The 13,882-nt window shown below is 36.5% G+C and overlaps 3 protein-coding genes across 4 annotated transcripts; 1 reads left to right on the forward strand and 2 right to left on the reverse strand.

Annotated features, from left to right (window-relative positions):
* Positions 1 to 166: 166 nt before the first annotated feature.
* Positions 167 to 3,593, reverse strand: LOC116022749. Of its 2 annotated transcripts, XM_031263607.1 has the most exons (6): positions 3,350 to 3,590; positions 2,884 to 3,016; positions 2,642 to 2,745; positions 1,645 to 1,816; positions 1,405 to 1,545; positions 167 to 1,326 (listed from the first exon to the last, which is right to left on the reverse strand). In XM_031263607.1, the coding sequence occupies exons 1-6, from the start codon at positions 3,388 to 3,390 to the stop codon at positions 460 to 462; spliced, it is 1,458 nt and encodes a 485-aa protein (XP_031119467.1). In that variant the 5' UTR covers positions 3,391 to 3,590; the 3' UTR covers positions 167 to 459. The 2 variants fall into 2 exon arrangements, with proteins under 2 accessions (XP_031119467.1, XP_031119466.1); XM_031263606.1 differs by having other exon boundaries at positions 1,405 to 1,816; positions 3,350 to 3,593.
* Positions 3,594 to 5,631: 2,038 nt separating this feature from the next.
* LOC116022245 (ATP synthase delta chain, chloroplastic) lies at positions 5,632 to 6,572 on the forward strand. Its single transcript, XM_031262872.1, has one exon. The coding sequence runs from the start codon at positions 5,682 to 5,684 to the stop codon at positions 6,432 to 6,434; it is 753 nt and encodes a 250-aa protein (XP_031118732.1). The 5' UTR covers positions 5,632 to 5,681; the 3' UTR covers positions 6,435 to 6,572.
* A 73-nt stretch (positions 6,573 to 6,645) lies between these two features.
* On the reverse strand, positions 6,646 to 9,285 carry LOC116022243 (transcription factor TGA7-like). The gene is made up of 8 exons (XM_031262871.1): positions 8,978 to 9,285; positions 8,393 to 8,581; positions 8,137 to 8,274; positions 7,954 to 8,031; positions 7,787 to 7,844; positions 7,436 to 7,707; positions 7,127 to 7,354; positions 6,646 to 7,003 (listed from the first exon to the last, which is right to left on the reverse strand). The coding sequence occupies exons 2-8, from the start codon at positions 8,579 to 8,581 to the stop codon at positions 6,848 to 6,850; spliced, it is 1,119 nt and encodes a 372-aa protein (XP_031118731.1). The 5' UTR covers positions 8,978 to 9,285; the 3' UTR covers positions 6,646 to 6,847.
* Between the last annotated feature and the right edge of the window lie 4,597 nt (positions 9,286 to 13,882).

Raw genomic sequence — 13,882 nt, forward strand, 5'->3', positions numbered from 1 at the left:
ATTTGGTCGGAGTTGATAGCTATATACCATGTACATAGTCCATCTTGCACCATTTACATACTGAATGTTCACAATTTGAATTGTGAACATTTAATATGTAAATTATGAACATTCAGAATATTTAATATGTAAATTGTGTATTTTAGATTCAGATTCCGGACCCGGGTTCACAGAATAATTTGCCTAGATAACATAGCATCAAGTCAAGATTTCATGTCTTACATGGGAAGAAAGAAATAAAGAATATGAAACTAATTGTCAAAAAAGCATCTTTACAAAACCACAATTCAACTGAGAAACTCAAATTACATTGTAAATATGTATTCCCCTTGCATTTTCTCTGATCCAAATCAAAATAAGTACTTGTAGGCAAATAGATAGAGTAGACACTGAAGATCTGATGACAGCCCCGGCAGGCGGCGGCTTGGTGGTGGTGGTGGTGGGGCAAAGTGATTCAGCTCACTGCTCATGTGGTGGCCTGGAGTTGAATGACTGAGCATTTGAACTAAGATTTGAGCCCTGTCGTGTAAACAAGTTCGGGTATGAGAAGTATGTTTCATCGTCGATAGAAGGCAATCTCTGAGGTTGATGATGCCTCGATTGATCGTTGAGCTTTGGGCTTTCAGAGATTGAAGCAGCATCGGAGCTGGAAAATGAGCTTTCGTGCTCCAAATGAGGCTTTTCAGAGCTGTCATCCTTCTGTTCATCAACATGGAATGGGCCCTTGCCGGCATCATCCTTTTTCTTTGTTAGTTCACTGATTCTGAGCTGTGCAAGGCTCGCCGCTGAGCGAGCAGCAGCAGCTGCACGTTCAGCTGTTTCAGCTGCGGCCTGAGCAGCAGCTAATACATCTTGTAAATCTATATTCGTTTCACTTAGGGTTTTTGGAAGGGGTGGAGGCAGATCACTTTGTTTCACAGAAGAAGATGATTTTGGTGGGGGAGCCATGAATGGCAAGAACTGCTTCTCTTCATTTGGAGCAGGTGAAACATCGGTCAATTTATGCTCATTCGCAGCAGACCTCTCCAGCAAAACTTCCTCATGCTCCATCTCCGGTTTATTTGATGCTAATCCATTAACTTCTGAAGATTTTTCAACTTCATGATCGAAATCAGATAATGCAGAGGCAGGAAAAGGAAGCATTTCTGGGGTTGAGGCAGCAGCTGTGTTTGAATGCAGTGGTTGCCTAGGGACTTCCGGGAAATCTAATATGTCGTACTCACCATCAGAATCATCAGATGGTTTATCTAAGACTTCTGAAGCAGAGTCGTGTTTTTCCTCGGGAAGAGGCACCTTAGACCCACTGACTAATTGTGTCGGTCCATTCTACAAAAGTTGAACACATGTAAGGTTACGATACGAGCATTAAAATTATAGCTGAATGAAGGTCAGAGGTAAACATACAAGCAAGTCTTCATGGTGCTTCAACAACTCAGTTTCAGAAGCACTTGGATCCCACTCTAGCTCATGCTCCTCAGCAATTTCCTTCAGGACCTTCAGTTTCACATCAGGAGCAGGAGCACGAATAGATAGCAGCTCAATCAACTGCATGTAAAGAGAAGTGATAAGAAGCAACCAACGGTGCATAAAATGTAGTTCACAATATTGTGTGTATTGATGGTAGGTAATAATAAATTGTGTAACCTGGCGATTGACACCACATTCAGGCCTAAGCTCTGTGGCAGCAGCAACAAATTCTTTTCCATATTTACCAGTAAAAGCCAGTTGAACCTGCAGCAATTCTGGAAGATCGGCACATCTTGGTGCAGCAAAACATATACTGGAAATTGCTTCTTTCAAATCCAAGGGGCATTCCCTGGCATAGACAAGTGAGTGGTAAATCAGATCTATAGACATACCCATTCTAATGAGTAATATGACACTTCATCTGGTCCATTTAGATCTATATGAAGATTCAGAACTCAACAGCCAAGAAAGAACCATTCCTATCTCTTCAAATTTTGAAAACTCTATAATAGCTCTGCACTGCTCCACAGCTTAAAGTACAGTAGCAGCGCAAGAGTATATAATTTAGGAAATCTTAAGATAATTCTCTGTAATATACTAGTGTTAAATGTCTCAAACTAAGCACCATGATTACTGTGGATAGCACAGCATTAGAGAGCCAACCAGTGTTGGTATAGTGATATTCTAGGTGTAGATATTTGATTGACAACTCATAAAAAAACAATAAGAAAACACAATTACATATTGGCAGTATTAAAGTTGGCATACTTCACTGCATTGAAAATACCAGGAAAAAATATCATTCCATCCAACTCTAAAAAAATTACTCCGTACTAAAGTCAAATAATTTCTGAAGGAATTTTACAGGCTTCTTCAGTTACTATTATGTATTATATATATAGCTAGGGAATGACTCAAAATAAGTCAATTGCCAGCATCTCTAAAATGCAGAAGTAACTCAAAACATGAGTAATCCTCTAGTAGTTCAAGTACATTCAAACTTTAATAATTGTTGTGCACTTGTGCATGCATACACTAAACTTGTTCCTTGTTTATTACAGATTACCCTGTATGCTGAAGATTCACAGTAATCAAGTGTGTGTGTGTGTGTGTGATATTTCAAAAAGAAGGATCAAAGAATCCAATATTCCACCAGAAAGCCAAATATCTATACCTTTGTGCCTCAATTATTGGAAGACGAACACTTATGAGCTCACAAAATAGCTCAATTATCTCCTGGGCAGCCATCATTTTCTCCTCTCTTATAATATGCTCCACCTGATATAGCAACAGCAAATCCCATTGTTAATAATCATTTAAATCTCCAAATGGTAGGATTAGATGAATTGCATATAAAATGGAATTAATTGTATGAGCACTGGGATTGAATATTAGCATAGAAAGAGTGCTTCATACCCGAATCCGAGCAGTGGCTTCCTGACCAGTTTCGAGAAGCTTGGCAATTTCTTTCCGCATCTGCTTCAGCTGAATCTCTCTACGGTTTCTCAATAGCTTTATCCGAGGAATCGTCAGCTTCAATAGAGTTTTACTGCAAATCAAAACGAAAAATGCGATCAGCCGCACACTCACACTTTAGAAAACAGAACTCAAAATATCCAATCTCGGTAACTTCAAAACATCCAGAACAGAGAAATTAATTCTAAATTATAATTAAATTTCTCATTCCCCAAAAAAGGGAATTGAACTCGCGATCATCACTAGTTTTCAGAAAAAAACAACCACGGCGATCTCCCTAACTATCGAAGAAGCTTAACCAATCAAAATATCAAATTCCGCACACAGTAAATACAATTAACCTTATAAAATTCATCTAAGGGGAAACCCTAGCTATAGAAATTGAAGAGAAACAACAATCGGTTACCATTTGGCAGCTTTGAAGCCTTTGTTGAAGAAGGAATCCATCTGGTTTGTATGAGCGCGTCTTGGAAGCAAATTGGTAATGAAAACTATAGCGATTCAGAGTGTGGTTTATAAGGGAATGATGAGAAACGGAGTAGACGCGTCCGACGAAGGTGCCAACAAGAAGAAACGATAAGGTGATTAGTGATTACGACTGCAAGTCCTCAGTTTTCTTACGGTTTAAGGGATCTTTTTTTCAACCTTCCTCTCAAAATATCATGGCAAGGTGGACATTTCATGGTGAGAAAGAGATGAGTTTTGTGTCAATTTCGAAATAAGGGTCAGATTGACCTCGAGTTGTTCTAGCGTCTTGAGTAGATCCTAACATAATTATTAAGTCTGTGTTGATTATATTAATTTTTTAATATAAGAGAGGACTAAAATTTTTATCTCTGTTAAGAGATAAGGGATAAGAGTGCACAGCCACTCATGCCATGCTAACTAAACTGGTTAGTTTGATGTGTAGTTTGATAGCCTATTTGATTATTATTTCTTAAAATTATGTCTCAAGTGAATGTTAATGAAGTATAAAAAGTTGATTAAATAAAGTAATGTTCGAAAACATTCAAACAAATGCTTAAAGAAATTAGTTTATGTGTAGTAGATTATGCGCAAGAAATTAAATTTATGGATTTAGTTATAAGGTAAGAGTTTCAACTAGTGTTTAAGTTGTCAAGTTGAATTTTTGAACAAATATCATTTTTAGTCCCTCAACTATAATATATGTATCAATTTTGGTCCTTGACTATTAAAAATTTCAAATTAGGTGCATGACTATTCATTTTGTATCACATTTGGTCCTGCCGTTAAATTTTCCGGCCAAATTTCCGGCAAAGTCACCGGTGACCGACTAATTTTTTTAATTTTTATTTTAAAAATTATTTTAATACTCCATAACTTTTAAATAAAAAAACTTAAAAATAAAAAATAATAATAATAAAATAGAAAACGCCAGTCACCCCCGATGACTTTGCTGGAAATTTGGCCGAAAAATTTAACGGCAGGACCAAATGTGATACAAAATGAATAGTCATGCACTTAATTTGAAAATGTTAATAGTCAATGATCAAAAGTGATACAAATTGAATAGTCATGGACCTAATTTGAAATTTTTAATAGTCAATGACCAAAATTGATACATGTATTATAGTTGAGGGATTAAAAATGATATTTTCTATTGAATTTTTGCAATAAATTATGAGTTTATGACTTGTTACGTTAATATAGATGATTTAGAATGATTAAATTTAAAAGTCACTCTTTATCTTTTTTTGTTGAGTACTATTACAATGTAGTATCTGTTCTTTCTCAACCTACTGAAACACAAAGAATCATCATCCATGTGGGAGTGTTAACTGGGACACTGGGTGCCACTAGATCACAATGTCTTTGGCAAAGTCACTTTTTAGTGGTTATCATTCAAAAAGACTAAAGTATGTGAACAACCCAATTAAGTTGATTTGAATTGTTAGAAACTTGATAATCATAAAATTTTAAGTTCAACTATCATACTTTCTTAATTTGAAACGATTAGTTATGAATAATCTAAACTAGTTTATCTTTATTCTGAACATATATTGTATGGACCATCTACCTTCTCCATTGGGTCAAACCCAATAGGTTGGTCCAATAGCCTTTCGCATAATGGGCCAAAACAAGCCCAGCAAGATAACACCATCATTAGGCCTAGTAGTTTATGTTACCTTAAGTTTGGTTCGAATTCATTTTAGATTTAAACAAAAAATTATCTCGAAAAGATATAATTAGATGAATAGAGCATGATTCTTATAAAAAAAATTATAAATTAAATTTTTGTTAATACCTAATCTTTTGATCTAATGATATGAAGTGATTCTTTCAAATAACTTTAGTGATATACTATATATTCTAGCAGAGTTAATAGTACTCAAAATTTTTTTTTGCTAATACTAATTACTTAATGCAGTCTTGAGTAATAGTTGTAAAATTTTCGCCTTATTCAAAAATTAAAAAAAAAATAAAAAACTAAAACTAAAACTAAAAACCACTAAAGTAGTGGGATGAAAGGATTATGCTTTCATAGTTCCATAGGCCTTCTTTCTTGCCTGTCATACACGTGGCAACTCCTTATCGCCTTCAGATAAGACGCCATCCTTGTCGAGAGTCACAAGATTATCAACCCCTTCTGCGCCGTCGATTACAACGCTCTCCTCGATCTCTACCGTCCGTTCCCATCAAAAAACCATTGCTCCGCATTCCTTACCTTCAAATCCCACTCAAAACTCTTCCACTAATCCCTCTCGCCGGTTGAAGAAATGGCGGCTTTGCAACAAACTCCGATCACATTCCAGGCGCGCTCACCGCCGTCGACTCAAATCATCGTCTCGCCGACGGCGAAACTCTCCTTCTCCGGAGGCCTTAGGCTTCCGAAGTTCACCGTCAAGGCCCCCTCCAAAAAACTCTCCCGCGGCGGCCGCGGCGGCGGAGTACTCGGTGCCAAAATGGTTGACTCGCCCGCAGAAAGCTACGCCGTCGCGCTCTGCGACGTCGCCAAGTCGAACGGAACTCTGGAGAAAACCGCGGCCGACTTGGAGAAGATCGAGAATGTGTTCACAGAGGAATCGGTGTTCGATTTCTTCGCTAACCCTATCATGAGCGATGAGAAGAAGCGGGAGGTCGTTGCCGAGATCGCCAAGTCGTCTGAGCTCCAGCCGCACGTGGTCAACTTCCTCAACATCCTCGTGGACATGGACCGCATGGAGCTGATCAAGGAAATCGTGCAGGAGTTCGAGCTAGTGTACAACAAACTCACGGACACGGAGCTCGCCGTCGTCACTTCGGTGGTGAAGCTGGAGTCGCAGCATCTGGCTCAGATCGCCAAAGGCGTTCAGCGCCTAACCGGAGCGAAGAATGTTCGAATCAAGACGGTGCTCGATCCATCTCTCGTGGCCGGATTCACGATCCGGTATGGCGATTCCGGCTCCAAAATGATCGATATGAGTGTAAAGAAGCAGCTCGATGATATTGCTGCACAGCTTGATATCGGAGACCTTCAGTTGGCCGTATAATGAACTTTTCCTTCTCCGAATTTCATTTTCAAATTAAATTTTTGCGTGATATTTGCTAACTCCAAATTATGAATATTGTATTGTATGGAAATTCGCCATCATTTGGATATATAATACATATCTTCTATTCACAAATCAGCTCTATTTGCAGACAATTGAAGAATAGCCAGTGAATATATATATGCAGTAGTATTAGGGGATGTTTAATCTCTTTTCTTTAAAATCTTATGCATTGAAGATTGGAATTACATGTTTATAGTAGATACACATTTATTGTTTTATATATATTTCGTCATTGATAAGAACTACTTATGGTTTGTGCATCTCAGGCATTCCCAGCTAGCATACTACAAGCATAAGTTACAAACAATGGCTACTGTGATTTAGATTTTAGAGTAACATATATGTATATATTAGTCATAGGTTTCGTAGGGACGAGCAGCCCAGATTGAGCTTAGAGCACGCAGGCGTTGGAAGTACTCCCCAAATGCGAGAAGCCCCCTGGCTGCTTGCCTGGTTGTGAGGATGCGACACATCTGCTGCAAAGTCTGCTCGCGGAGGTGATCTGCCTGCATTTATGCAGAACAACAGCAATGCTCATTTTAGAAACATGGCAGTTGGTTTTCATAGTTGAGAGGCTTTTGCTATAATCTAGTGGTTTATTGTAAAGAGTGACAGTCAGTCAAGTCCACCTGGTTGATGAAGCTTTCTAGTGATTCCAGGTTCTCCATGGCAGACACCATTTGAGTGTTGAAGCTTCCTGCTCCCGCGCTTCTCAGCTTCATGCTCTGACCCAGAGTCTGCTGCAGTTTATCCATTCCTTGCGTGAGGGCGTCCTCGGCCTGCTGGCAGCACAGTTGCAGGTTACACACATTCAAGAGCTGCTGATCGGTCAGGGGCTCGATTTGTGGCGTTATCACCTGCAAATTGATGGCTATCATCATCAGAAATCAGCACTTTCATGTGTGAGAGAGATGAGATCAGAGGCAACAGATGATTACGCTTATAAATTCTGATGGCCGGTATCCTCCCAGCCATAGGAAAAACCGCTCGATTGGTGACACCCACATTCCTGATATCAAGTAGAAGATATCAGCTTTTGCAACATCAGCTTTCATCCTGAAGAGATCAGAATAGTGGCCTAAGAAGCTGTCCACTAGCATCTGCAGCTCCATATCATGCATGTGAGACTGCAGAGCATTTCTGAGCTCCGAATTTTTCTTCTGTTGCTCTTCCACCCAGTGTGTGTAGTCCATCTCAAACGAAGCAATTCCTGCACATACAAATGGCTACCAACATCAGTTCAGGTCCTCCACCCGAGACTTCACTCAAGAACACTTGTATTTACATGCCTGGATTTATAGTCCCACATAGCGCTATGTTTCGGGTGGCACCAAAACTATGTAGTCCCTGCAATTAGTTGTTCTATGTTAGCGTTGAGCATGATATATGTAAATAATAAATCTGCAGTTTCGTTATCTTTGCAAGAACATGAAAAGAGGAATATGCAAAGCCTTACTTGCTGTCTGGCTTTTTGGAGCTCCAATTCAAGTTGTGTTAGCTTCAAACGGCTTGTCTCTAACTGCTGAACATAAGCCTGTAAACAAAGTGCCCAAACAGGAATCAGAGATGATAACAGTTCTGATATCTGCAGCCATTTTAGCAGCAAAAGAGCTTCAAGAACATGACAACATTCTAATACCTTTTTCCTTAAACGACTCTTCCTGGCAGCTTCGCGATTCTGCGCCAGACGCCTTTGTACCTTGTCTGCAACGCTCTGTGTCGGTTGATTATCCCCAGAGCCAGAGGGTGCTGCTGATTCACTAGAAGTATACTCAGACTACACAACAGAACCATCACAGAAACAAAAGACATCAGCTTAGACTGTTAGTTAAGACATAACACATCTTAGACTGTTAGTTAAGACAGAACGCATCTTTCAATCTGACATGCTTTACCTTATCATCTATCCCCGTGGTTGCCTGTGGAACCACACAGGCACTCACCGCGGGGATGATATCCCCTCGTAGCGTCTCCTCCCACCCACCCATCTGGTGGAAAGGCTCATACATGGCAGCCATGGCTCTTGTGGGGGCAAATTGATGAGTTGTGGCGGAACTCATGTTCATGGCCTGATATGAAACCATCTGCATCACAACATGCATATCCACCAAACCATGATGAGTTCACAGAAACAGCAGAACCAAGAAACAAGAAACACAGAATAATTTTCATCAAAGAAACCTCGCGTTTCTGACAAGTTATATATTCAAACTATGATCACTACAAACACCTCAAACTTGGGATTCTACTCCAATTCACTATGCCAAGAATATTCTGACTTTTATGAAGATGACACCTTATGGTTTTTGTTTAAAGGGAATACCCATTAACAGGGAGAAACATAGGTATCTAGATACTAATATTTCAGTATAAGCACCTATATCCACCAGAGAATATTCTTTCATCAAAAGAAAACGTAGAACACCAAAACTGGAAGAAAAAATCACATTAAAAAAGAAGATGGAAATTAAAATTAAAACCTGTTCATTTACTGAAGAAACTGTGATTAAAATCCTAGCTTGAAAGGTTGTATCAGCTTCTGATCTGATCTTCTACTGTTTATTGGTGCTTTGAAGGGAACTGTGAGTCTATAAACTGGGAGTTATTAGAGTTTCTGAATCATCTATGGCTACAAAGAACACAAGGAAAGAAAGAACTGCATCATAGCCACATTATTTAACCCAATCTAAAGGAAGCCAAAAAAGCAAAAAATGACAAATAATTATTTGTTTATCTTTCAAGATTGATGAAAGCACTGTACACACTAAGGATGTTGGCTGCTTTCTTTTCTTTTTCTAATTTTTTTTTTTTTGATGTTGCTGTCAATTGCTAAGGACTTTATGAGTTATCATGTTCAAATACATACAATCATTGCCACTTGCTGCACTTAATTCTTTCCTTTTCCACAAATTATTTTATCATTATCACTACTAGTGTCTTCACTTTTCATAATTGGGATCGATTAATAAACCTTATTAGAACACGCACGGAAGTTTGGATGAAATGATGCGAGTCTAAACGTGAATTTAACCAGACATGTCTCGCCCAATTAGTTGCGTATAAACAACTTTAAAAAGGACACTAAAAACAAAGGAAAGAAAAGAAATCCTCCCACTCATCAACAACTAATTAATTAAAGCTACCAACTATGTGTATATACTATATAGTTGTTGTCATGTTGTGTGTGGCTATAATTTATTTTCCTTTAATTTTGATTAACAAATCATTGTTGTTCCCAAAAGATTAATCTCCAACCCTAAGGGCCCGACAGAAATATGGGTGGATATAGATATGGTAACTCAGCTAGAACATAGTACACACAAGGAGCCCCGGCCCCTCACTTTGAGAGGTTGCTTCCACACTGTCGCAGGTAAGACTCAATCTCGAGTCATTGTTCCCAAACTTCACTCATGTGACTCATTGAGCGAGATCTTGATTAACAAATCATGAAATCCCAATAGGCTGCCAATTAAATATATGTCTCTTGGAATATAATTGTTTAATTAGTATAAAATTTACAGGCTTTTGGTAATGAAATATGAGTGTGTACTGTTGCAAGTGCATGCTTCCTAGCTATGGGTCATGCATGCATGTGACCAAAAGTTTATATAAAAGGTTTTCAATTCATGCAAAATTAAGTAATTATTTCTTTATTTTTTTTTAAAAAAATATATATTTAGTTCCATTATGGGATTTTTAATTTATTTATTTTTATTCCATTTAAATGCAAGTTGAAAACAGGTTCTCATCATGAACAGTAGTATTTACCACCCCCTGGCATTTTCTTGCATGCATATATGCTGTGGTTTGAAACAGTACGTACCGAACTTATTCTATAATTTTTGTGACTTCAATTATATGAGGAATGCCATTGTTTATTCCTTTTTTTATTTTAATGTTTTTTCCTCCATAACTTAAAACTGTCATTTTTCCAAAAAATAAAAATAAATAAATAAATAAAAAATGAAACCAGTGACAAACTCCCAAGTGCAAAATCTTAATAAAACTTTAAAATCTTAATTTGTCTAGAGAGAATACTACACACGTTCAAGTCCATGCTCATATTTACTATACTATACACTGCCATAATTAATATAACAAGTCCATTTTTAACGGTTTTTTTCTCTTATGTTTACAAATTAAACATGTCTCGTGCAACATTTGGTAACAAAATTTGCGTCATGGTACGTTGTTTCAACTAGTGCTGTCCAACGTGCACGTATGAACATGAACATTATAATATTATCTTCCACCATCCAAAAAAGCAAGCAAAGATTGAACAAGGAATTGAAGATGGAAATATCTTTTAGGTTGATAAGGACATGAAAAAAGGCAGCACATATGATTGTGTTTCGATCTTTTCTTTTCTCCATGCAACATTAAACCATTAATAATGGTGGCTCTTCCAATAATACGAGAAGATGACGGAAGAGCATGCAGGCTAATAAAGGGTGCTTTACTTTTGAAGGTTGCGTCTAAGTATCCAACTATCCTAGCTTTTGGAAAGATAAATAATTAAATTATATATATATAACACCATATTGTTGCCAAAATTTGCCTAAATTGATGGTAACTCGATTGACCCGGAGAATGATATATAATTGATGGTATAAATTGACCTAATTAGCAATCATCAGTTGTGTAAAATATACTATTAAATAATGTACATTCAGTATACAAATAATGTACTTTTAGTATATAAAAATGTACATTATATTTAAAGAAAATATATTATTTTACTAAAATTATACTCTGTATTATTTTATATAATGTATATATTCAGTACACAAATAATATACTTTTAATATATTAAAAAAATAGTTTTATTATGGTCTACATAATAATTATATTCGTCCCTTACTAGTTGGTCCACTCAATCGTGTTCTTACATTATGTATGTGAGTGTGGACTAGTGGACTAGGGGACCAAATATATGACAAGAAAATAAATGGAGAGAGTAATAGTATAATCTCCTCAATAGTATTTTTATTTTCTATTTTCAGAATGAAAATATTATAACATTTCATTCAACTATCAATCACCCTGCTAACCTCTGAATGCTCGTACTATAATGAAGAGAAGTCTATACTCGCTAAAACTTGAGGTACTACTCAATTGATTAATCAATCTAAAATAAATTTACAATAAATTTTGTTTTACTAACAGTTTTAGAGTGCACTGTTAAATTTTACTGCAGACTCCTATGTTAACTGAGACACATTTGTAAGTAATATATCTCTTCCACCCATCACCATGTGCAATGAAGCGCTTTAGAAGGCTTAAACTTATGATAAGGATATAAAATCTCATGAAATAAAAATCCCCAATTTCAACGAGTAGTCATGGGACAAATTAGCTAGTACATATGCCACTACTCCACAAATTAAAAGTTGTTGTATCATCATCATCATCATCAAGTGCAAGATTTTCTACCAAATCTGCAAACCCAATCAACAACCTAGCTAGCCACCAAATCCTAGTAAAAAGTGAAACCCATCTATCCATCATCTATCACCTTCAATTCATCTTTATCGTTGCGTCATCCTCATCTTCACCCATTATATTATATTTAATATATATATGCCCTAATATCTTCTGCAGTAGAAGTTACAGTTGTGCTCGTCATTCACACACTGTTTCCCCATCTTTTACAGTGGATCCATGCATGCTTTCCCCTATACCCTACCCACAATAAAATTGTCTGCCCTTCCTCTTGCATTACCTAAAGATATATATTATCTTTTGCCTCCTTTTCCCCAAAGGAGCCTGCTTTAACACCCAAAAGTTTATGCATCAGATTAGCATATAAAGTGAAAAAGCCAACACCACCCGCCATTATACTAATGAAAGAGAAATCTCACTTAAGACATGCTCGCAAAGGTAAATTTTCTTGTTGTTAGGCCAGGACTTCATATCCCTAGTCTGAAAGAATAGTAAAAAGTAAATTACTCAATACTCTATTAGGTAGAAAGACGTACTAGTACTTGGTGGCCATAAGAAGCTCACTACGTTAGGTCAAATTAAACCCTCACATTGTGGCGTACAATCATGTGTCCTTACCTACAATTGGAAATAGCTTAGCTGCCAATGCCGATGTCTCATTTAAGACTTGTTTTCTACTGTAAGGTAGGGTGTTGAATCTCAAATTTAGATTCACTCGATGAATGCGAAGGTAAATTTATAAAGTTCAAAATATACAAAAGGGAACAATACAAAAGGAAAGAAAATGCCAATTTGTCATTGCCAAATTAAATACGTAATGCTAGCTTTCTCCACTGGTGATATGTGAGTTGACAGCTGACAGCTACCCAACAAGTTCCAAGAATGAATGTCTGATATATATATATATATATATATATATATATATATATATATATATATGAAAAATAATACATAGACTCTGAAGTATACTCTTTACTTGTACTCCCTCACATAAAAGTTTGATGTGTACATTTTTTTTTAGACCTACGTGATAAGATAACCTGTCATATATATGAGTAAACTCAATGTTAAACTCAATTATTATTGTTATAATTAGGTTGGTGGCTGCTTCTATACATCATACATGGATGAAAGTACAGAAAGTTGAAGTTAAAGCAGTGTAAACACAATTATATATAGAATATTATATTTGCCATTATGGTTTCTAAGACCACTTTGGTCCCCATTAAGTGTAATGTCAACAGTTACCTTAACTAGCAATCACAAATTTTATAAATATTTTGGTTCATTACCTAAAAAAAGTGAACGGAAATGATTTCCATCCACAAAACCCTAATTTTGAGTGGATGAAAATCAAAGGATTTATAGCAATAATGACAATTGAAAAAAGTACCTTCTGCGACTCTCTTTGTTAGTGAAATGTGGTAATTATATACATATATATATATATAGAGAGAGAGAGGGACGTGATTAAAATTGCTTATGCCGAATATGTACTATTCATCCATACTTCAAAACTACTAAAATTGCAGTTTTCTGTGTTCTATATGCATGTACTTAATCTGAGCTGCAGGATTAGTTTCATACAGATCAGGTTTTTGTGGTGATAACAGATAGATGAAGCTAAGCTAGCAAGCATTATTTTGAGCCATTATATATATTCCAATTGGTTTCTTTAATTATTTGAGGGTTGCCCATTTTCTGTAAAGCTCCCTAAAGGCAATACCACTTCAAGCATATTTTTATTCCAATACCTTTTCCTTTTCTTTTTTCTTTTTAAAATATTTTTTAACTGAATATCATAGTATAATGGTATTTAATGAAGGAATCCGATCATTCCACTATTCCAATTACACAAAAAACTAAAATATCATACTATACTATCTTTTTTTTTTTTTTTTTGAGAAGGAAAGCATATTATTAAATCATGTCCGAAGACAAAA

This window comes from Ipomoea triloba, chromosome 6 (assembly GCF_003576645.1).
Source record: "Ipomoea triloba cultivar NCNSP0323 chromosome 6, ASM357664v1".
Taxonomy (NCBI): domain Eukaryota; kingdom Viridiplantae; phylum Streptophyta; class Magnoliopsida; order Solanales; family Convolvulaceae; genus Ipomoea; species Ipomoea triloba.

What these genes read in the sequence shown, in the direction of transcription:
- LOC116022749 (XM_031263606.1), bottom strand. Translation starts at nt 3,390, where the DNA reads ATGGATTCCTTCTTCAACAAAGGCTTCAAAGCTGCCAAATG. An exon ending in AAGCCACTGCTCGGATTCGG is followed by an intron (nt 2,746 to 2,883) that starts GTATGAAGCACT and finishes TTGCTATATCAG; the next exon opens with GTGGAGCATATTATAAGAGA. An exon ending in AGCACCATGAAGACTTGCTT is followed by an intron (nt 1,327 to 1,404) that starts GTATGTTTACCT and finishes CAACTTTTGTAG; the next exon opens with AATGGACCGACACAATTAGT.
- LOC116022245 (XM_031262872.1), top strand. Translation starts at nt 5,682, where the DNA reads ATGGCGGCTTTGCAACAAACTCCGATCACATTCCAGGCGCGCTCACCG.
- LOC116022243 (XM_031262871.1), bottom strand. Translation starts at nt 8,581, where the DNA reads ATGGTTTCATATCAGGCCATGAACATGAGTTCCGCCACAACTCATCAA. An exon ending in CCACGGGGATAGATGATAAG is followed by an intron (nt 8,275 to 8,392) that starts GTAAAGCATGTC and finishes TCTGTTGTGTAG; the next exon opens with TCTGAGTATACTTCTAGTGA. An exon ending in TCCAAAAAGCCAGACAGCAA is followed by an intron (nt 7,845 to 7,953) that starts GTAAGGCTTTGC and finishes AACTAATTGCAG; the next exon opens with GGACTACATAGTTTTGGTGC.